This window comes from Uloborus diversus, chromosome 1 (genome assembly GCF_026930045.1).
Source record: "Uloborus diversus isolate 005 chromosome 1, Udiv.v.3.1, whole genome shotgun sequence".
Taxonomy (NCBI): domain Eukaryota; kingdom Metazoa; phylum Arthropoda; class Arachnida; order Araneae; family Uloboridae; genus Uloborus; species Uloborus diversus.
In genome coordinates, this window is record NC_072731.1 from 111,111,423 (window position 1) to 111,131,080 (window position 19,658).

The following is a 19,658-nucleotide window of genomic DNA, read 5'->3' on the forward strand; positions in this document are numbered from 1 at the left end:
TTGAGACTAACTGTCCGAAGTTCACGAACCCCGAACCCTCTCTCCCTACCCCTTTCAAGCGTGACATCATTTGTGAACGACTCCTTAGGTTTGCTCTAAGTCACCAAAATCGCAGTAACAATTGTTTTAAGGAAAAAGACCGGCTCCCCCCCTCCTTCCTGGATAGCTCTAGTCACAATTTGTTTATGATCATGTATGTTTTTAATAAAGAATCATATCGCATTCCGGCAAGGAAAGTGACACAATTCAAAATCTGGGAAAACCGTACCAGCTATTGATTTAAAATCTAAATTTAGTGCTTTTTCTCGACACAAAAACCGCAAAGTTAGCTCACCTAAATGGTGCGGGGGGGGGGGGGGGGCGTAGAAACGATTTCATCAATAATGACACATCATTAAAATTTCATAATTTGGAAGAATATTTTTCGAGCTTAAAGTATGCATTATGTATCTATACTTCAAAAACTAATTAATAAACATCACATAATTAGTTGACTGCGCATATTGTAATGTTTGAGACTAAATCACTTAAAATTACTATTGCGTCAAACCTTAATTTTCTCCATTGCTGTTTTTTTTTTTTTTTTTTCTTGTGGTTGAGTCAGTTTCCTTGCCAGTGTGGGATATGTTGAACAACTGAATAGATTGACTATAGCAACGTTTCTTGATAAAAATAACGCATTTTACATTCAGAGCCAAGGACGGATCCAGAAACTATTCAAGGAGGGGGCGATTGATTTCACACCCTTACCCTTTTATAAATTCGCAAACCTCCGACCCCCCCCTTTCCAAACACCATGAAAGATCGTCTCATTTCAGTTATTTTGGGAAGGGGAGGGACTTCCTTTTCTACAAAATTGCGGAGGAGTGTACCAAACCCCATCCCTTACCTTAACGCCATCAAAGGTGTCCCATTAAAGTTCCTCTTTTTTTTTGGGGGGGGGGGGACTTCAATTTTTCAAACTTTCCTGAGAAGAGCCCTTGAACCCTACAACCCTATTTAATATCATCTAAAATCTTCTAAAATTGAGTTTTTGGAACTTTGAAATACTTCCTATACAAAGTTCAGATCTCTATCAGTAATGTGTTAAGAATAAGATATGTGCTACACTTTCATTTTCCAGACAGCAAGAGCTTCGTCAAACTATTGAAGATAGGCTAAAACAATTTTCAACTTCAGTATCAAAGACATGCCGTGGAAGAGTTCTGCCTCTCGACTCAAGGAAGGGGCGGTCGCCCCATCGCCCCTCCCTTGTGTCCGTCCTTGTTCGGATCTGTATTAGAATACGGGCAACAAACTTTTGCCTATTTTATGATCCCCACACGTAACGCTGTTCCGTAAAAGTACTGGAAGAACTGAATTACTTTTAGAGTAATCGAAAAAACTTGAATAAAAAAAGCATGTATATTTTTTCGTATTTACAAAAATAAATAGGTTAAAACAGTAACATAAAACGTTGTTTCAGGCACTTATTCAATTATTCTGTAGATAACCATATTGGCATGTGAAAAGCTTTAATTTTTGTTTTGTTCCTTTTTTCATTTCTGAAGAATAAAAGCCATATTGGGGAAAAAAAAAAGTACTAAAGTATTGAAAAGTGTCACACAGAGTGCAACTTACCTACCGAGGCTTCCAAAATTGTTCGTAGGCTTTAAATGTGTATGGTTAAAAATGAAGTGCCTAGGAATCGAAATAGTAGTTCAATACTTTTTCATACTGTCTCTACATGATTACATCAATTCAACATTTTTTTTTTACAAAATATTGACTGTTTGAAATGGGCCAAAAATGAGGTGACAGAGAAATATTTTCAGAAAAATTTGAAATTAAGGTTATCGTCTGTCGTTTTCTTTCTTTCTTTTTTTTTTTTGTTATTTTTTCAATGCGGTGATAGTTAAAAAATCTTTTGGCATTAATTTTTGCTTGTTCACTTTACAAATCTACGTATTATTTTAAAAATGACTCGTATTCGCAAAGTAACAACAAACACAATTCGAAAACGCATTTATTCTTCATTATATTCGAAGTAAAACAGTTCGAAATATTGCAAAAGTAGTTCATTTATCCCTAAGCACTGTGTAATATTTAATAAACGCTTTAAAGAAGAAAATCGGATCGAAAATAAGGTGAGAAATGGTTGACCAGCAAAGTTAACAATATGCGATTAGAGATTTATAATTAGAATACCTATGAAAAACCCACGTTTGAGAGCTGTGAAAGTTTCAGCAGAATAGAAGGAAAAATTTTCCTTCCAATTTCACCTGCGTTCACCGTGTTTTCAGAAAATGTTTACTTAGCGTGAAAGACAGAAAGTTTAGGATTTCCTTCGCAAAATCAATGATAAATTAACCCAAAACGTATAGAAATACACTGCAAATCTTAAAATACTTTAAAGTCGAACAATTGTCTTAGTAGCACACCTTTTTTTTTTTCGGGAAAGAAGGTGGGAGGTAATTTCTTAGAAAATTATAGAGCACTCGTCTTCTTACAGCGCGATAACGATGGCCAATTGCAACCTTTCTCAGTGTTGGTCTGAAGCCTCATCCCCAAATGACGGATATAGAATCTTCCGATACCACGTGTTGGGGGCGTGGCGAAGTCTCAACTAGTGAAAAACGGACAATAGTTTTCCTGAAAAATCGACAAAATGTGTTAAGCTGCACACATCCAGTTGGGTTGAGCGGAACTTTAAGAACTAGAACAAACGAATTGTTTGCATTTGACTTTTCAAGTTTTGAAAACATATGAGCTAGGCTTTATTTTTTATGAGTACACTAATACTTACATTTTTCCCTCTTTTTAAAAATTAATTCAAATGACGAAACTCTACATTTATTATTGCAGGACAAGAAGCAAATAAGATGATTTTCGTGCTTGTCATCGTATTATTTTTTATTTGTTGAAATTTTAGCTTCATTAAGCTACTTTAAAAAAATTATTAGTTTTATTTATAAAATATAGTTTTTTTTTTTCACTTATTGTATTGTATGATAAGTAACTGATCAAAAGCATCACAAGTTCATGAAAGTTGTGTACATTTTTTTCGCAAATGTCTAGCTAAATTTGAATTTATGTTATTTTGTATTCACATTAATATAATTTAATAAAGACAATTAGAAATTGTGGGGTTTTTTTTAGAAACATTACGTAGAATACTAAAATTCATAAATAAATTGCCAATCTAATGAAAAGTCTATGTGTTTTCTCAGTGGGATCAAGTATCCCCCATGAAGGGATCATGTATCCCTTGATGTGTGGGATACATGCTCCCTTTATGAAATTTTTGAAAAAAGATATTTTACCAAAACTATCTGTTGCATTTCAACTAAAAAAATACTGTCAGATAGAGGAAAAAATTACCTTTGTTCACGTACTTTTTTTTTAAACTGATAATTTGCAGCAGAGAAAAAAGTTGAAAACTAAAGTGGGGATCAAGTATCCCCAGTCTCCCTTACATGGACGCTAGAGTGTAATGTAGTCTTGTATAACTAAAATACTCATAAATCGTATTGCAGCAGCGTAAAATTTGAAAACTTGATCTCTTAAAATTTTTAGGCGCGGGAACATAGGGTTTCTGTTTTAACCTGCAAGACTTTTATTTTCGCAACCGTTAGTCCTAGATACATGCTTCCAATAGCAAAAATATTCAAAATCATATGCAAAGTTAAGATGTTGAAAGTTTAAAGCAAAAATAAAAATAAGTCAAAAAATTTAAAAAAAAAAATCAACTTATTATACGGATCCCAGGTCCTCCAACTAATATTTAGAGAAATAATCTCTATTGAAAAATAACTCCAACACAAAAAGTTCGAAATTTGTATGACCAATAATCACCGAGGTATGAAACACAGCGTTTTGTGACTTGCACCACTTTTCACTCTCCGTCAATAATATCTTTTGGGGGGAAAATATAGCAGTTAACAAGTGTTGAAAATTATGTATGCATAGAGTGGTTTTTCAAATTGTTCGAGGTTTTGTAGTGGGTTTTTGCGTATCTCGGCATAACATTTGCATTCATTTTTGAATAGCAATGAAAAATATAAATACCTTGTTTTTCTTACTTTGACGACCTGTCATTCTTCTGAAAGGGCGATAAGTTCCAACCTCATCTTCAGTATGGTCCCTTAAAACTTTGAACTGGAATATCTTATTGAGTTTTTGTCGCACAAATGTCAAGCTTTTGGTGTCAGTAATAGTTTTCAATAGAGATTATTTCTCCAACTATTAGTTAGGGGACCTAGGGCCCGTATAAAAAGTTAAATTTTGTATTTTTTGACTCATTTTTATTTTTGCTTCAAACTTTCAATATCTTAACTCTGCATCTGATTTTGAACATTTTTGAAAGTGGAACATTTAGGAACATTTAGGAATAGAGGTTGCGAAAATAAAGGTCTTGCAGGTTAAAACGGAACACCCGTATAACTACTGAGATAAGCCAAGCTGAAACCAGGTGGATTCTGCTAAAGCCAGTGTCAATCATTTGGGAAAAAGGACTCAACCAAGTGAATGCTTCATGGGGTTAAGAGATTTATTTTTGCCGGTAAACGGACTGAGGCTGTCTTCAGTTTTCCTTAATTTATATGATAGAACAATATGAATGGCTCTCAGAACTTCGCTGACTTGCTGATTTGAACCAAGAGGAAAACCCACCTGCAGGATTTTGTCCGGACTTGCTTCAATTCCTGGAACTAAGTTCGCCGGGCATAGTGCCAGTTGTTCCACCTGAGAGAAATGGTCTGTCGGGTTTCTGTTTAAGACCAACTTCCCGACGCGAATAAATGGGAATGCATCCTCTGGCCATTCCTGAAACATCAATTAAGTTAATTTAGAAACGAAGATATTTGTATCAAAAATCAAACATTTGCAACCCCTCACATATGAAAGAAAATGAACAGCATGTTTTAAATTTTTTAATCATAAACACACCACTTGAAGTTTTTTCTATTTTTGTGTTCATTGTATGAATAAGGTGTCTCGAAGTTTAGCCTCTTATACAGTCAATTTCAACTGTAAATTGCAGCCTAAAGTATAGATTGATTTTCTCAGCATTTGCTGCATTTACGTTTTTTCCCCCAGGGCTTAAAATTTTACTACTTGAATTGGAAGTTCTTTTTTACAGTTGCTTTAGGTGAAGTTAAAGCGCAATAATGTCAAATAGTTTTTAAATCATATTTCCTACTTAAGTAAAAATACGATATTTATAGTATTTTCCCCATGATTTTAACAAGAAACAAACTTTAAGAGCATGTTTTAAAATGTCACATATTTAAGCGTAAAAAGGGAAGTTTCTTGAGCCTCTTTCATTATTTAATGCAGTGTACCCTTGTCGAATCGAATGGGTTGAAGGACACACGTCTGGCTTCTTCAGTCGTCATGACTTGTATGTAGAAAGTCCAGGACGGGAAGTTCTTTTGCTCTATTGCCTGGAAGAGGTCCCTCCCGTGTGCATCCGGATCCATTCCAGCTAATTCCTGTGCTTCCTCCGCGGTCAGATTTCGAATTCCTTGGTCAGTCTAAAATAAATGAATGAATAAATATGTACATATACATACATGAAATAACGTACTGCGTGTCCCCGTTTTCCCTGCAAGACCTCTATTTCCGCAACCGTTAGTCCTAGATGCATACTTTCAATTGCAAAAATGGTAAGAATAAGATGAGTAGTAAAGGAAGCGAAAAAGAAATTTTGTGAAAAAATACGAAATCTAACTTTTTATACAAACTAACTTACATTTAAGAAATCAAAAGCACGAAAAAACAATTCGAACACAAAAATTTTCAACATCTGTACAACCAAATCCACCAAGATATTAAACGCAGCGTTTTGTGACTTACACCACTTCACACTCGCAATCAATAACACCTTTTGAGTGAAATGTAGCGGCAAACAACGGTTAAAAATTAGAGTGCATATAGTGTGTTTTTTCAAATTGCAAGAGTTTTTGTAGTGCGTATCCTAGCATAATATTTGCATTTATTTTTTTTATCAGTAATGAAAAGTACAATTACATGCATGTATATTTACTCCAACAACCTGTCATTCTTCTGATTGGGGGATAAGTTCCTATCTCATCTTCTGCACTATCCATTAAAATTTCGAACTCCAATATCTTTTTGAGTTTTTGTCACAAATGTTTCAAACTTTTTGTGTTAGGATAATTTTTCAATGTAGATTATTGCCCTAAATATAAATTAGGGGACCTAGGGTTCTCTTAAAAAGCTACAAGTCGTATTTTTTCACTAATTTTCTATTTCCTTCACACTTTCAATATCTCAACTCTGTGCCGTATTTTGATCTGTTTCGCAATTGGAAGGATGCATCTAAGCGTAACCATCTAAGACTAACAATTGCTAAAACAGAGGTCTTGCAAATTAAAAGGGGATACTCTGTACATATTTATTAGCCGCCTTCGGGTCCCGGCTCGAAGATTTTAGCTGCGGCACATAAATTGAATTTCATATCAATTGAAGCATGATAACTATGAACTTTCTCATTCCAACATACAAACATACAATGTTTTCTCCTTTGCTGTAAATTCTACAAGAATAAAATTATTTGGCTGAATCATTTTGTTATCTCTAGCTGGAACTAAATGAGTTTGGTCTCGATCTGAACTGTAGAAATATCCTTTTGATGACTATCTGATGACAACTATCAAAACTATCTGATGATATCATAGTTTTACCTTTTCGACAACATCTTGCATTGGTTTGATTCCTTAATTTTACATTTGGATGCTTATTGGATGTGATTTATGCATATATAAATGTTTCACTCACTGGTTAATTCCTACCATACTAAGCCTACTATGCATATATGATAAGAATGTAATTGCTAGCTGACTTGTATGATAGTGACCTCTACAGAAACCTGCAGATTATAGTACACTGGTGGACAAAATTAAGAGATGGAAGGTATTTTCCTAAATATCTCGAGAAACACTGGACAAAAATAAATGAAATTTGGTATGAATATAACTTGTTCTATGACAATAATGTGTGCAAAGAAAAAATTCAAATGTCATTCATTGGCAAGAGTTATTGCCAACAGTCTAGTGTGGACTGAACTTCATTATGAAAGTGAGACTTGTATCGTGTGTGGCCACCTTTAGCATGAGGTGCGGTCACCTCTGACGGATTCTCTCCATAACTTGCATATTCAACCGAATACAGTGTTATTCATTGTTAAAAATTTTCTTTTTTTTGCCTTCTAGAGTGCTTTGCACCACTAACAGTGTGTTTGGAACCAGGGTTATTGCTTACCAATACCCGAGCAACCATCTTAGTGCATTGCATCCACCGCATTCACCGGATATGAGCCCGTGTGACTTCTATATTTGAGGGTCACATGAAAGACTTAGTGAACAAGAACAACCGACTGGCCTTATTAGCCTCAAAAAATCCATAACGAACTCATTTAGAAGTGTTAAAAGAGAAACACTTGAACGAGTTACTAATGACTTCGTAACTAGGTTGCGCCACTGCATCGCCTCTGAAGGTTCTCATTTTGAAAACATACCTTTTTTAGTTTTCTTTTAGATGTTTATTTCAATGAAAAAAGTTTTAAAGTTCTATCAGTAACGATTCTTGCATTATTTCACTTTAAAGATAATTTTATTAGGTATTTTAAAAGCCGTCCTGTACAGGCTATGGTCTTTTGCTTGCATTAGTAAAATTCTTGTTAAATTTAACATTCTCGCGTCCTCGTAACTCACCACGAAACTTTCTCCATCTTCCACAGCTGCTATTTCGCTGTGGCCCTCGTTGTGTCATTCTTCACTTATTCCTCCTGTTCAAAATATGTTTTATTCGCTTTTTTAGTTATTGTTTTTATCTTAAAGAATTTTTATCAAACCTGCTTCCCCCTAGTGAGAAGGTAATTAGGTGTTGTTCACAGGAGCGATAATGCTAGCCACTTTAAGCTCATAATAAAAGTGTTAGTTTTTCACAAACTACCAGTACAAGAGATAACAAAGTAATTTATTTCTATCCGAAAGCATCTATGCCAACAGTTACATAAAAATGATGTAAGTAAAAATTAGTTGTTGAACCAACTTACCAAGTAGGAAAATCTGCAGTAAACTGGTGTTCCTGTAGCGTTCACCAATTTAAATGTGTTTATTCCAAAACCGTGCATATGCCTGTAGCTTTGTGGTATTCCTCTATCACTGAACAAAAACACCACAGTCCCCAAATTTTCTGGCCGCAGTGATACGAAGTCCCAAAATGATTCTGTCAATGACTATAATAAAAAGAGATTTATGTTACACAAGCTGGCTAAAAAAAGTAGAGTATATAGAATTGGATAGAAGCTAAGAAACTGCTTCTTCTGTACTTCAAAAGTACAGGACTACAATTATTGAGCTAAATTTAAAAAAAGAAGAAAAAAAAACTCAGATCTCACTTTTGGACCATAAGCAATATTTTAATCAAAATTAGGTGGTAAAATTCAAGGCAAGCTTGATTTTTATTCGTTTTTTTATTTATTTGTGAAAATATTGAAACAAAGTAGGTTTTCTGAGCGCATACCGTCTTCAACGTTAAAAGGCAACACGCCGAATGCGTCTCAAAGTAAGTTTGTGACCTAGGACAAGCTGAAGAGTTATAAATACTAATTTTAAAAAAAACTTTGCTAAATGACAGTATGTCAAAAGCTTTAAAAAATTATGTCATCAACCCCCCTCTATTATCCAAAGTGATCCAGATTTCTAAAAAAATGAGATTTATGCAGGATGACGACGAATCATTGACCCATTGGACTGATGCAACATTTGAATGAGTAGAAAAATACTTCGGAGAGTCCATGTGCGCTACGGAGGACACCGGAGACTAATGAAATGGAAATTGATTGGACTTCCTAAGCTCCTGATCGCAATTCTTGTACCTCCTTTTTTGTAAGACGTATCAAAAATAAAGTTTGTGAAAAGCACCCCAAAACAATATCTAAGCTCAAAACAAGCCATCTTCATTGTTAAGGAATACGGGTCAAGATGATGTGACCTTACAGTTTTTTTTTTTATTATTATTATTTTTATCACGAGTGTAAAAAAAATCTCCACTGATACTCTGCTATCTGAAATTTTGTAGCTGAATCTTATAAAGATATGTGATTTTAAAAAAAATATTTTAAAATTTCACGACATAGCGAGTCATTTTTGGAAAATAATTATTCGTCATCTTGCCTCTTGTTCAATTCACTTACAAAAGTTTGTTTACTTGGGAGAGCACTTTCTATTCAATTCGAAGAAACGACCGTTCACTGTGCTTTTCTTTAAAATGTATCATGTTACTTGAATTATTGCTTTAAGAATAAAAAACTTCACTATTTTTACCTTTTATCTCTTCTCAATTAGTCCATCATATTATACAAAAAAAGGGGGGGGGGGCTAAAATCGCAAAGCACGATGTAGTTCTGTGTTTTTAAAATGTTGTTTGAGTCAGTTAGGGTAGTGTAAATCTAAGTTTGCAGTTTTCAAAAACCTGTGCTCGCTGCGTAATTAGCGAAAAAATGCGAAATTTTCGGATTTTTTTTAGTTTTTCCTTTATAACTCCTGAACTATCCAACTTTTGATACTAAATGTGAATACCTGTTGTAAAGCACATTCAATTTTGAACACTTTAAGCTCAAGTGGCGTTCTGTACGACCAATAGTTTGGGAAATATCGTGCTTCGAAAATTCGCCATTTTTGGTGAAAAATAAAAAAATAAGCTTCGATCACATTCCACACCAAATATGGACATGAATCCCCACTCTAATTTAAAAAACTGGACTTACTGTTAAAGTACATTTAATAGACTTTCATTTAAGACAAAAACGAAGTTTGTAGATTCAATAGTTCTTTTACAATCGCAAAACAAACAAATAATCGGAAAATTTAATTTTTGAAGAAATGAAACAAAATACTTTTCAAGACAATATGGAAGATCCTATTCTAAAACAAATGGGCAAAGAATGATATAATAAGACTCTAATGTGTGTTTATATAAGTATGTGCTGGCAAAACACGGCGGTAATAGAAAACTTAAATAGGTCAATAATTGACAGCCCTATGCAAGTAACGCAAGCATTCCTTCCCCTACGTATATATGCCTTTAACATCGATGAATTTTTGGCCGTATTTCGTTTTTGAACTGGAAAGTTAGCTGCGTACCTAGTTTTATTTTGAATGGACAATAATTTTGGTATCAGACGAATTTGTAATGAGATTTAATTATCCTAAGACGGACGAGCAGAGAAACAAAGAATAAATGAAACTGAAAGTTCACTCATTCTTTTTGCAAAAGCAAATGAAATTGTCTAGGTTCATCATATCAAACGTAAAGCTTCAGAGGGAAACCTAGAATGAAAAATGTACCCCCTGTACACTTTGAGTGTAATATTTTCAAATGTTTATACTTATTGAAAAATCATTCAAGCATAAAGTATGGAAAATAGGAATGCACCTAGAATCATTAACCAAAATGCTTCCACTTTTTCACTTAGCAGATCTCGATTTCTACGCAAAAAATCCTCACCTTTATTTACAAGAGATGTGAGAAACGAAATGAATTCAAAGGATTTTTATGTACACTGGAAGAAACTTCACGGATTTGCCAATAAATATATTTTCGCCTAGTTTGTGAGCATACTTGTGTAATGAATGAACTGGTTCTACTGAAACTAAAGAAGAACCTGAAAGAACTAATTCATAGTTGTAACATATTAAACAATTCAGCAGTACTTTTTTGGTGAGTTTAATGAATTATGTTCATGTTAAACTTTATTGGAGAACTGGAATGACTCAGGGACATTTTTACCGTCTTCGGATACATCAGAACGACATGATTATATTTGACTTCTCAACATCAGAGTGCTCCTGAGGAAACGCTTTTCCAAATCGTGTAATAAACGACATCGCAATGACGAGTTGCTCCCTAGGTTTGGATTTGAGGGCATTGAAGATCAAAAGAACTAGAGAAACTGATTTAAACATTATCCGAACTGCCATCGAAAAAAATACATCTCAACAGATCGTAATCGATGATGAAGAGGATGTGGTTGGTAGGTTGATTTGATTTTTATGGCGCAAGAGCCTTTGAGGGCTATGCTGCGCCAGAGGATGTGGATCTACTATTTTTCTTTTTCTTTTTTTGCTATTTTTGTCTCAAACATTCAAAATATTTCCTTCCAGAAAAGTGCCTAAGTCGAGTTAATTTGTATTCAGTTTCATACTTTGTTTTTTTCAACCGAAGAAAAATGGAATTACTCTTAGATTTGTAATTTTTCTTCACGCAGTTAGTGGATGTGATACTACATTTTCCCATGTCCGGCTAAGAAAGAAAAAACCCTGATATTTTGAAACAGTATTCAGTTCCACCTGTTCCTCAAAGCAGCATGTAATGCAACTGTGAAAAGTGTTTTTTAGTTTTCAATCTAAAGAGTAGCTTCATTCTATTCGTATCGCAGGTACCGACAAGTAAACAAACAAGTAAACACAATAGTAAAGGATGCCTCAGAGTCATTTTGGTCGAAGACCAACATAAATTTTGAGATTGGTTCGTCACCAATCACTACATTAAACGATCCAACCTCACCGGTCCTTTTCAGATTTTTCTCATTTCAATGCAAGAATGCTGTTGTTGCAGAACTGATCTTAGTTACTCAGCTTTCTGCAATCTGCCATTTCAAAAGACTGCCCACAACATCTTTGCCATTCTAATCGACAAAAATGAAAAAAAGAAAATAATTATATGAAAAAAAAATCGACCCATCCTTCTTTTTTTCACTTCCGGAGTACGATAGTACCCATGAAAGACACCTTACAATCAAGACATTAAGTGCACTTAATTTTTAAGACACGTTTTTAATGAAAAAAAATAACATGTAAATAATTTCACCCTTTTGAAATCATTCTGTTTTTTTCTTTTGTTCATATCTCTCTTATTCTAATGGGAAGTACTTTGCGCTGAAAATCTTTTATTCAAAAATATTATCTATTCAAAATCAAACTCAGTAGATATTTTTCTAGTCGAAAAATGAAATACGGCCGAAAATTCATCAATGTGAAAGGCATAGGTAAGTAGGGAAAAGAATGTTTGCGTTACCTGCATAGGACTGTCAACTACTGGCCTATTTAATTCTTTTATAACCGTACTGTTTTGCCAACACACATAACTTATATAAACACACATTAGAGTCTTATTATATCATTCTCTGCCCCCCTTTTTTAGAATAGGATCTTCCATATTGTCTTGAAAAGTGTTTTGTCACATTGCTTCAAAAATCGAATTTTCCGATTATTTGTTTGTTTTACGATTTCAAAAGAACTATTAAATCTACTGACTTTGTTCATGTCTTAAATGAAAGCCAATTAAATTTACCGTAGGAGAGTATCCAGTTGTTTTCAATTAGAGTGGGGATTCATCTCTATATTTGGCGTGGAATGTGATCGAAGCATAATTTTTTTTATTTTTCACCAAAACTGCCCAATTTTCGAAGTACGATATATCCTAAACTATTGGTCGTACAGAACCCCACTTGAGCTTAAATTGTTCAAAATTCAATGTGCTTTAAAAACGGGTATTCACATTTAGCACCAAAAGTTGGATAGTTTAGGAGTTATAAAGGAAAAACTAAAAAAAAAAAAAAAAAAAAAGACCGTAAATTTCGCAGTTTTTCTTGAATTACGCAGCGCGCACAGGTTTTTGAAAACTGCAAACTTAGATTTACACTTCCTTAACTGACCTAAACAACATATTAAAAAACCAGAACTACTTTAATGTCTAATAGAACTGGACTAAATGGTAGGGTCTTTCGCACTTCTTTTTCTTAATAGAGCTATAATCTATTGTTCAAAAAAACATTTGATCTTCTTCATCTTGCCAAGCATCGTTATATTGTCACGAATGTGAATAAGAACGTTTCTCAAATGTTATTACGAACACACAGACTAGTCATAAGATGCGTCAAATGAAGTAATGCGCATTGAGAAGCAAAAAAGGGTGGAGAAATTAAGCTTCAAATCTTGAAGCAAGGATCTCTCTTCACGTGATACATTTAAAAGTAAAGTACAGTAAAATCTGTCTACAACAATATTGTTGGGACCTAAAAAAGTATTGTTGTAGACAGATTATCGTTATAGACAGTTTGATTATTTATGATGATATTTTGCGGGGATCAAGTAAAATATCGTTATAGACAGGTTTATTGCTATAGATAGTATTATTATACACAGGTTTCACTATATTGGAAAAAAATCAGGTCTCTTCCACTCGTTTTACGTAAAACGTGCCTCCCATTCATCGTAGTTGAACCTTGTGACTTGCGATTTTTGTCTCAGCATTTCCCAAGCCAATGATTGTGCTTGCTCCCTCCAGTTACTAATTCCTGATCTAAGGTAATGTGGTGATCGTTTACATAATTTCACCAAATGAACCTGTTTGCGTATGGTGGACACTTGTACCAATTTGCCATTCACTGCCTTGTAAAAACCACCAAGTTACAATTTGCGTAGCAATATCGCCGTTTTTCGCAGAACCTGTCATCAGCCTAGTAGGCAGAATTACTGCAGTAGAGTATAGAGACATTTTACCTGATCAAGTGCCATTCTATGGTGCACATAACAGCATCAGAAAATGCTACCTTCCACTGTGATAATTATCTAGTCCTTTCAACTGAATTCGTTCAGGAATGACTTGAGGAACATGAAAATAAATTTGCACACTTCTCCTGGTCGTCTCAATATCTGAACATAAAGAATGTTTATCTGGTTCACTTTAGAAAACATTATGCGCAACCGTTCTTCACCTGAATTACCTCTTACTGAACGTTTTTGATATATTCATGAAGAATACTCATCTTATTCCTCTAAATATCACACATGATGTTCAACTCTATTTTCAGATGTATTTAGGTCAAAAATTGAGACCCTGTACCTTTTTAATAAAGCTTTTGGTAGAATTCATGTCAATTCAACAAGGGGCGTAACTTGATGGTCTCGGATATTTTTGAATTTAACATGTGTTAAAATTTATAAATATTACGAAATACTTTTTTTTTTTGTTGAGAAATCAAGATAGCTAATTGTTTTCATTTAACCATCTTTAATGTCCGTGCTTTTTTCAAACTCCACCGTCCTCTGCAGACGCGACTCCTCCCGGTAGCCGCTGCTCCTGGTCGGTAGCGTCCATTTCCTAGACACACGCATGCTCATACACATACATCCCCCCCACACACACGCCTTTACACACATACACACATGCCAACTTGCATAAACACAGGTCTACGCACACACACACACAACTATACACACGTAGCCGCTCAAGGGGAGGGGCAGGCTCTGTGGGACAGGAGCCGTTTCTAGAAACAATATCTCGAATGGGTAGGATCCTGTCGCAACTCGTGATTGCGAAAAACATCATTTGAATTCAAAATTTTCAAATTAATTTTTTTTTACCCGAAAAGATTCTTGGGCCGAGATAAAGGCCGCCAAAGATGGCGGTCCTGTCATGATTTCTCACTTGGGATTTTCGTCAAAATCTTTAAAGTACATTATCTCAGAAACGGTGCAACATATTTTGTTGCGGTTTGTTTTACTTAAAAGAAAATTTTTCTTGTTTAAAAAAATATGCAACATTTTGAAATGTGTGCTTTAGTTTTTCTCCACAGTATTTTGAAGGGAAAAAAAAGAAGTTTAAAATAATTTTTCTGATTTTTCTCGAAAATACCAATTTTAAAAGCTTTTTTTTTTTTTTTTACAGTATATTGGTACACTGAGCACTGCGTTACCTGAAAAGGAGAGCTGCCACTTTTTCATTTAAGAGATTTCAGAGACATTTGAAAAAAATGGGGGGCTTTAAAAAACTAACTTAATAACTGAAAATTCTTTTTTTTTTTTTTTTTCGCAGCAAGTGGCCAGAAAACACTTTTAACAGGATATTGAATTTAGTGAGAACCGGATGGCATATTGCGTTTGACGATTTTTTCGGCGCTACGCTGGAAGGTTGTGTGGGGAAATGTAGCGAAGCAAATCGGATAAAGACTGCGTTCTTGCTTTCATAAAAACTAAAACTCCTGGATTAAGTGGAGACTCAAAATGAAAATTGCGCTGTAAAACTTAATTAAAAATGTTTTCTAACCATTTTTTTGGGTTTTTTTTTTTTTTTTTTTTTGAATTTTCAGGTCTGCCATTACGTAAAGAGTTCCCTAAAAAACCCCATTTTTTCAATTACCTGTAAAATCTCTTAAACGAAAAAGTGGAAGCTCTCCTTTTCAGGGAACGTAGTACTTAGTGTAGTCGGTGGAGTTTGTGCAAAAACATTTTACTTCCGGATACCAGTATGAAATTTTGTACAGCACTTATATTCATATAAGGGAGCAAAAAACGCCGGGAGGCAATTGATTGGAGGTCAAAAACCTCCCAGTGGTGACGTCATCAAAATGGCCGCCATGTATCGGTTAGTACGTTGGTTTAACTGCTTAGAACTACATAATAGGTCCTAATTTTGTAAAATTCAAATACACTATCCGAAAGTCGTTTAAAAAAGCTCTTTTAGTCTTCTCTAAAAGTGCTTATAGTTTTATTTTCAACTAGCAGTAGACGACGAAGCGCTGAATAAGTAGGAAATGCTTACTGTCTTCATTGATGCTTTCGGGTACTTTAGTATACGTGAAATAAACCGCCTTGAATACGTGAAATACCATCTTCGTACTTTAGTATAGTAGGAAAAAACTTTGTCAACATCTCTAAACGCCATCCGCATTTTCCATGCAGTACCTAGTTTTACCAATGCTGGCGAAACTAGACAGCGGATCAACTCATGTAAAGGCATGGAAAAAAAGACAGAAGATCTGGTACACCTTGTGGAACTTTATGGTGCAAAACGTGGATGGAAAGATACCGCAGATATTCTCCACTTCCATGCTCCACCCATAGCTCTTGCAGTTTCGGAACTCGGAATATAGCAATCACTACATCATCCCTGTCAACAGTTTTCACGGTGATCTTAGCATGACCCGAGTATTCTATTGCATGCTACATATAAAGAATAGCATCGCATCGGCTTCTTCGTGGGATACAGGAGACATGGTTTCAAAATTGTTCTTGACTGAAGCAATTACAGTGTCTTTGTAGGTTAATACAACCTGCTTCCCATCTGGTAGATCCATCTTCACGAGATTTTCTGCCAAAAATTCGAAAAGCTCCTCTTTATTTTTATCTTTCGCAAGAAATTTAGCAAATGACTTTGGTGTCAAAACATTGGATTTAATACTTGTTCTTGGTCCAGATCTTCTCGATTGTCTCGTGTCGCTTTTCAAACTTCCTTTTGAATACCGGTCAAAAACTAAATTTACCCTATGAACGCTTTTTAGTCTCATTAATATGTACGGCTTCACAATCTGATCGCAGTATTTTTGGACAATTCGAGTAGACTGAGGAAAAAGCATGTGAATCATTGCAGCCTAATCAATGAACAATTTGGTTCCGGAATAGCCGTCAAAACCAGTCCAGTAGATTGGACGATACAAGAAACTACTTCGGACTTTTTTTCTTGGTTTCCTAAATTTGCCAAGGTTGGATATAGAAGGTGGACACGAGCTGGTTTCATGGGAAAAAATTCTTTTACATCCATATGAGTTGCTTGGCCAGCAATATATAGCTTAGTAAAACGAGTGCTGCCCTCCTCAAATCAACTATGTTTTGTTTGTCTTTGGACTGAACAGAAAAATTTTCTGCTCTTTAAGAGGAGATTAATTCTTTTAATAACATCATGTATGGATAATTTTCTTAACACTAAGCGATCTTCTACAACTGTCTTGAATTGGCTTGCGCTGACATCACAGAAATGGCACTTTCTTCAGAGAATAATGTTGTTGCTGTTTACTGCAGTTAAATCATCATCTTCGAAAGGATTTCCGTGTTCTTCAATTGTTTCAACTAGGCTGGAAACATGAATTTCATATCGAATACAAAAGCTTCTAGTATCTTCATGTATCTAGTATCTAGCTTTTCAGTAGTGACAAGCAGACTTCAGGTTCTGATTTTCTTCAAACACCCCAATCATGCGCACAACTTCCGGTCCAGCAACGATCCATTGTATTAATGAAGCCTCACATGACTTAAACGGGATAGATTAGTTGATGATTTTTTAAATTAATTTGTTGGTTTGCTCATGCAAATGATCGTGTGCCGTCCTGGAAAATTTCTTCTCAGTTTTGGAGCCAGATATATTTTCCTTATGTCTGTAAATGTTTCGTCTATATTCTTTTCGATTTTACGCTTTCTCTAACAGAACTTGGAGAGTGATCACTGCAAAATCGTGAGCGCATTGACTTCTCTTCACATGTGAAACTTTCAGTGTTCCTTCTGCTCTTCCCGATGTTGTTACATGAGTTTCCACTAGGAGTTCAGTTCATCCACTTCCTTCAAGCCACGTACCTATCGCAGATGAAACAGCCATTTCTGCAGTGGTGGACAAAATTATAGACTCATTTTTTTCTTCTTTTGTTTCAATTATAACATGACTCAGTTTAAATTATTTTCATTGAAGTGAATATGAATAGTTGAAGAAATAGTTCTAAAATTAGTGCATCTTTTCAATTAAATTAAAAAAATTCATGAAATTAGAAAATTTGCAAATTTAATATTTTATCATTACGTGAAACCTGGACAAAAGTATAAACTCAAAGGTACAAAATCCAGGATTACGAGAAAGTTTCGTTCGAAAATGTTAATTTAACGCCATAGAATGAATAAATGTTGCCATCAGTGATTGCTAAAAGTTTTGATTTTGGAAATTAATGAGAAACATATAAATGCACCGCTAGACAAAATTATAAACTCATTCTTTTTTTCCATTTTTTCAATTATAATTTAACTCAGTTATTTTTTTTTTTTTTTTTTTTTGTTCCAGTTAAGATAAATAACTACTGACTTAATAGTCCTAAACTCAGTATAATTCATAAACTTTATAAAATAAATAATTTAATTCAAACAATTCTCAACTTTAATATCTTCATAACACATAAAGCCTGGACAAAAGTATTAACTCAAAAGTAAGAAACTCTGAAGTTTGGTAGAATTTTATTCAAATACTAAATAATTTAATATCCACAAATGAACCAATGCTGAATTGCAAAATTACAAACTTACGATACTGCGTAAGCACAATTATAAGCTGACAAAATAAAAAAAATTTTTGAGTTTAATTAAGTTACATTTGCAATTACTTTAGCAATACAAATCAGAGATTTAGGAAAATGTAATTTTGCTATTAACATGGACAAATTGAAAAATAAAAAATAAATTATCAATGTTTAAAATGTTTTAAAAATTAACACTGCATTAAATCTAGCCATCAGTGTAAACTATTAACTTTTAAAAACGATATGGGCCACCATTTTTCTGAATTACCTCGAATATAGGCATAGATTTCACAAGAGTTTCCAACAGCTGCAGTGGCATATGGTTCCATACTGAAAGTATTGCCCTTTTTAATTACTCTGTGGCTTGGTACTGGCGCCCATCATGATAAACTTTGCGAACCATGGTCCCTTAAAGATTTTGAATCGGAATAAGATCCGGACTACGACCTGGCCATTTGATAACTGATACCCCAGCGCTTGAACCATTCTTTTGTACATTTCGCTGTGTGTACACTCGCGTTATCTTGCTGAAATAACCAGTTACCTACAAGAATCAGATGAGCGAAAAGTAAGAGGTGATCTTCCAATATTAACTGGTAATCTTCAGCGTTCTGTCTTCTATTGAAAAACGCCAATCTTGCTCTACCATGCTGAGAGAAACCAGCCCAAACCATTACAGAACCTCCACCAAAGTTTCGGCTAAATATATGTTGTTCTTTTTTTCTAATGTCATGCCAATAGTATCTTAAGCCATCTGGATCATCCAAAATGAATTTTTTTCATCGGAGCAAACAACTGAATTCCACATTTTTTTTTCCAAGACATATGTCTCTGTGCAAATTGAAATCTTTCAGTAATATGCCGAACCTCCAGTTTTGGTTGTGTTTTATTTTTCTCCACTTCATATTCTGAGCTTGTTGTAGAACTCTTCGAACTGTCCTAGAGCTCACCTTGAGTGTTAAACTCTTCAGAATTTTGCTGGAAGAAGCTCCAGTGTTTGATGCTGTGCGTAAAATATATCTTCAATCTCTCTCAGTTTCGAATGCCTCCCCGTCCTTTGTCTTTTTACATAACTTGGGGGATCCTTCAGTACATTTTTTACTGCCCCTTGGGAGCATTTAACTACATAGGCAATTTGGCGCTGGGTTTTACCAGCATCTCTGCAGGCCACAATTTTTCCTACTTGTTGCTCTGTAAGTTTTAAACCTTGAGGCATTTCAAAACTCTAAAAATAAAATTCTGCCAAACTTCTGAGTTTCTTACTTTTGAGTTGATACTTTTGTTCAGGTTTCATGTATTTTTCGCAACTCCAGAGCTCGAATAACGCTAATTTGTGGTGATTAACAATACTAAAGAAAAAGGTAAAGCATTCCGTTCCACGTGTTTTCTTTGGAGAAAATGACAGGCTTCAGAGAGTTCATGGTGTAATGTAATTTCAGAGGAATCAAAAAGAAAATTTCCCACAAGCACGATGAAATATTACTCATTCAGTAAGCTTCAAAGCAAGTTATAAGTTACGGCATCTGTTTGTTTT

The 19,658-nt window shown here is 34.6% G+C and overlaps 1 protein-coding gene across 1 annotated transcript in view; it reads right to left on the reverse strand.

Moving 5' to 3' along the window:
* The window catches only part of LOC129231363 (catalase-like), an 83,937-nt gene that overhangs the window by 38,305 nt on the left and 25,974 nt on the right, over positions 1–19,658 (reverse strand). The window contains exons 6-8 of the mRNA XM_054865662.1: positions 8,060–8,242; positions 5,322–5,513; positions 4,651–4,803 (exon numbers count right to left, since the gene is read on the reverse strand). Coding sequence (XP_054721637.1) covers positions 4,651–4,803; positions 5,322–5,513; positions 8,060–8,242 — 528 coding nt within the window. The remainder of the gene's footprint in view (positions 1–4,650; positions 4,804–5,321; positions 5,514–8,059; positions 8,243–19,658) is intronic.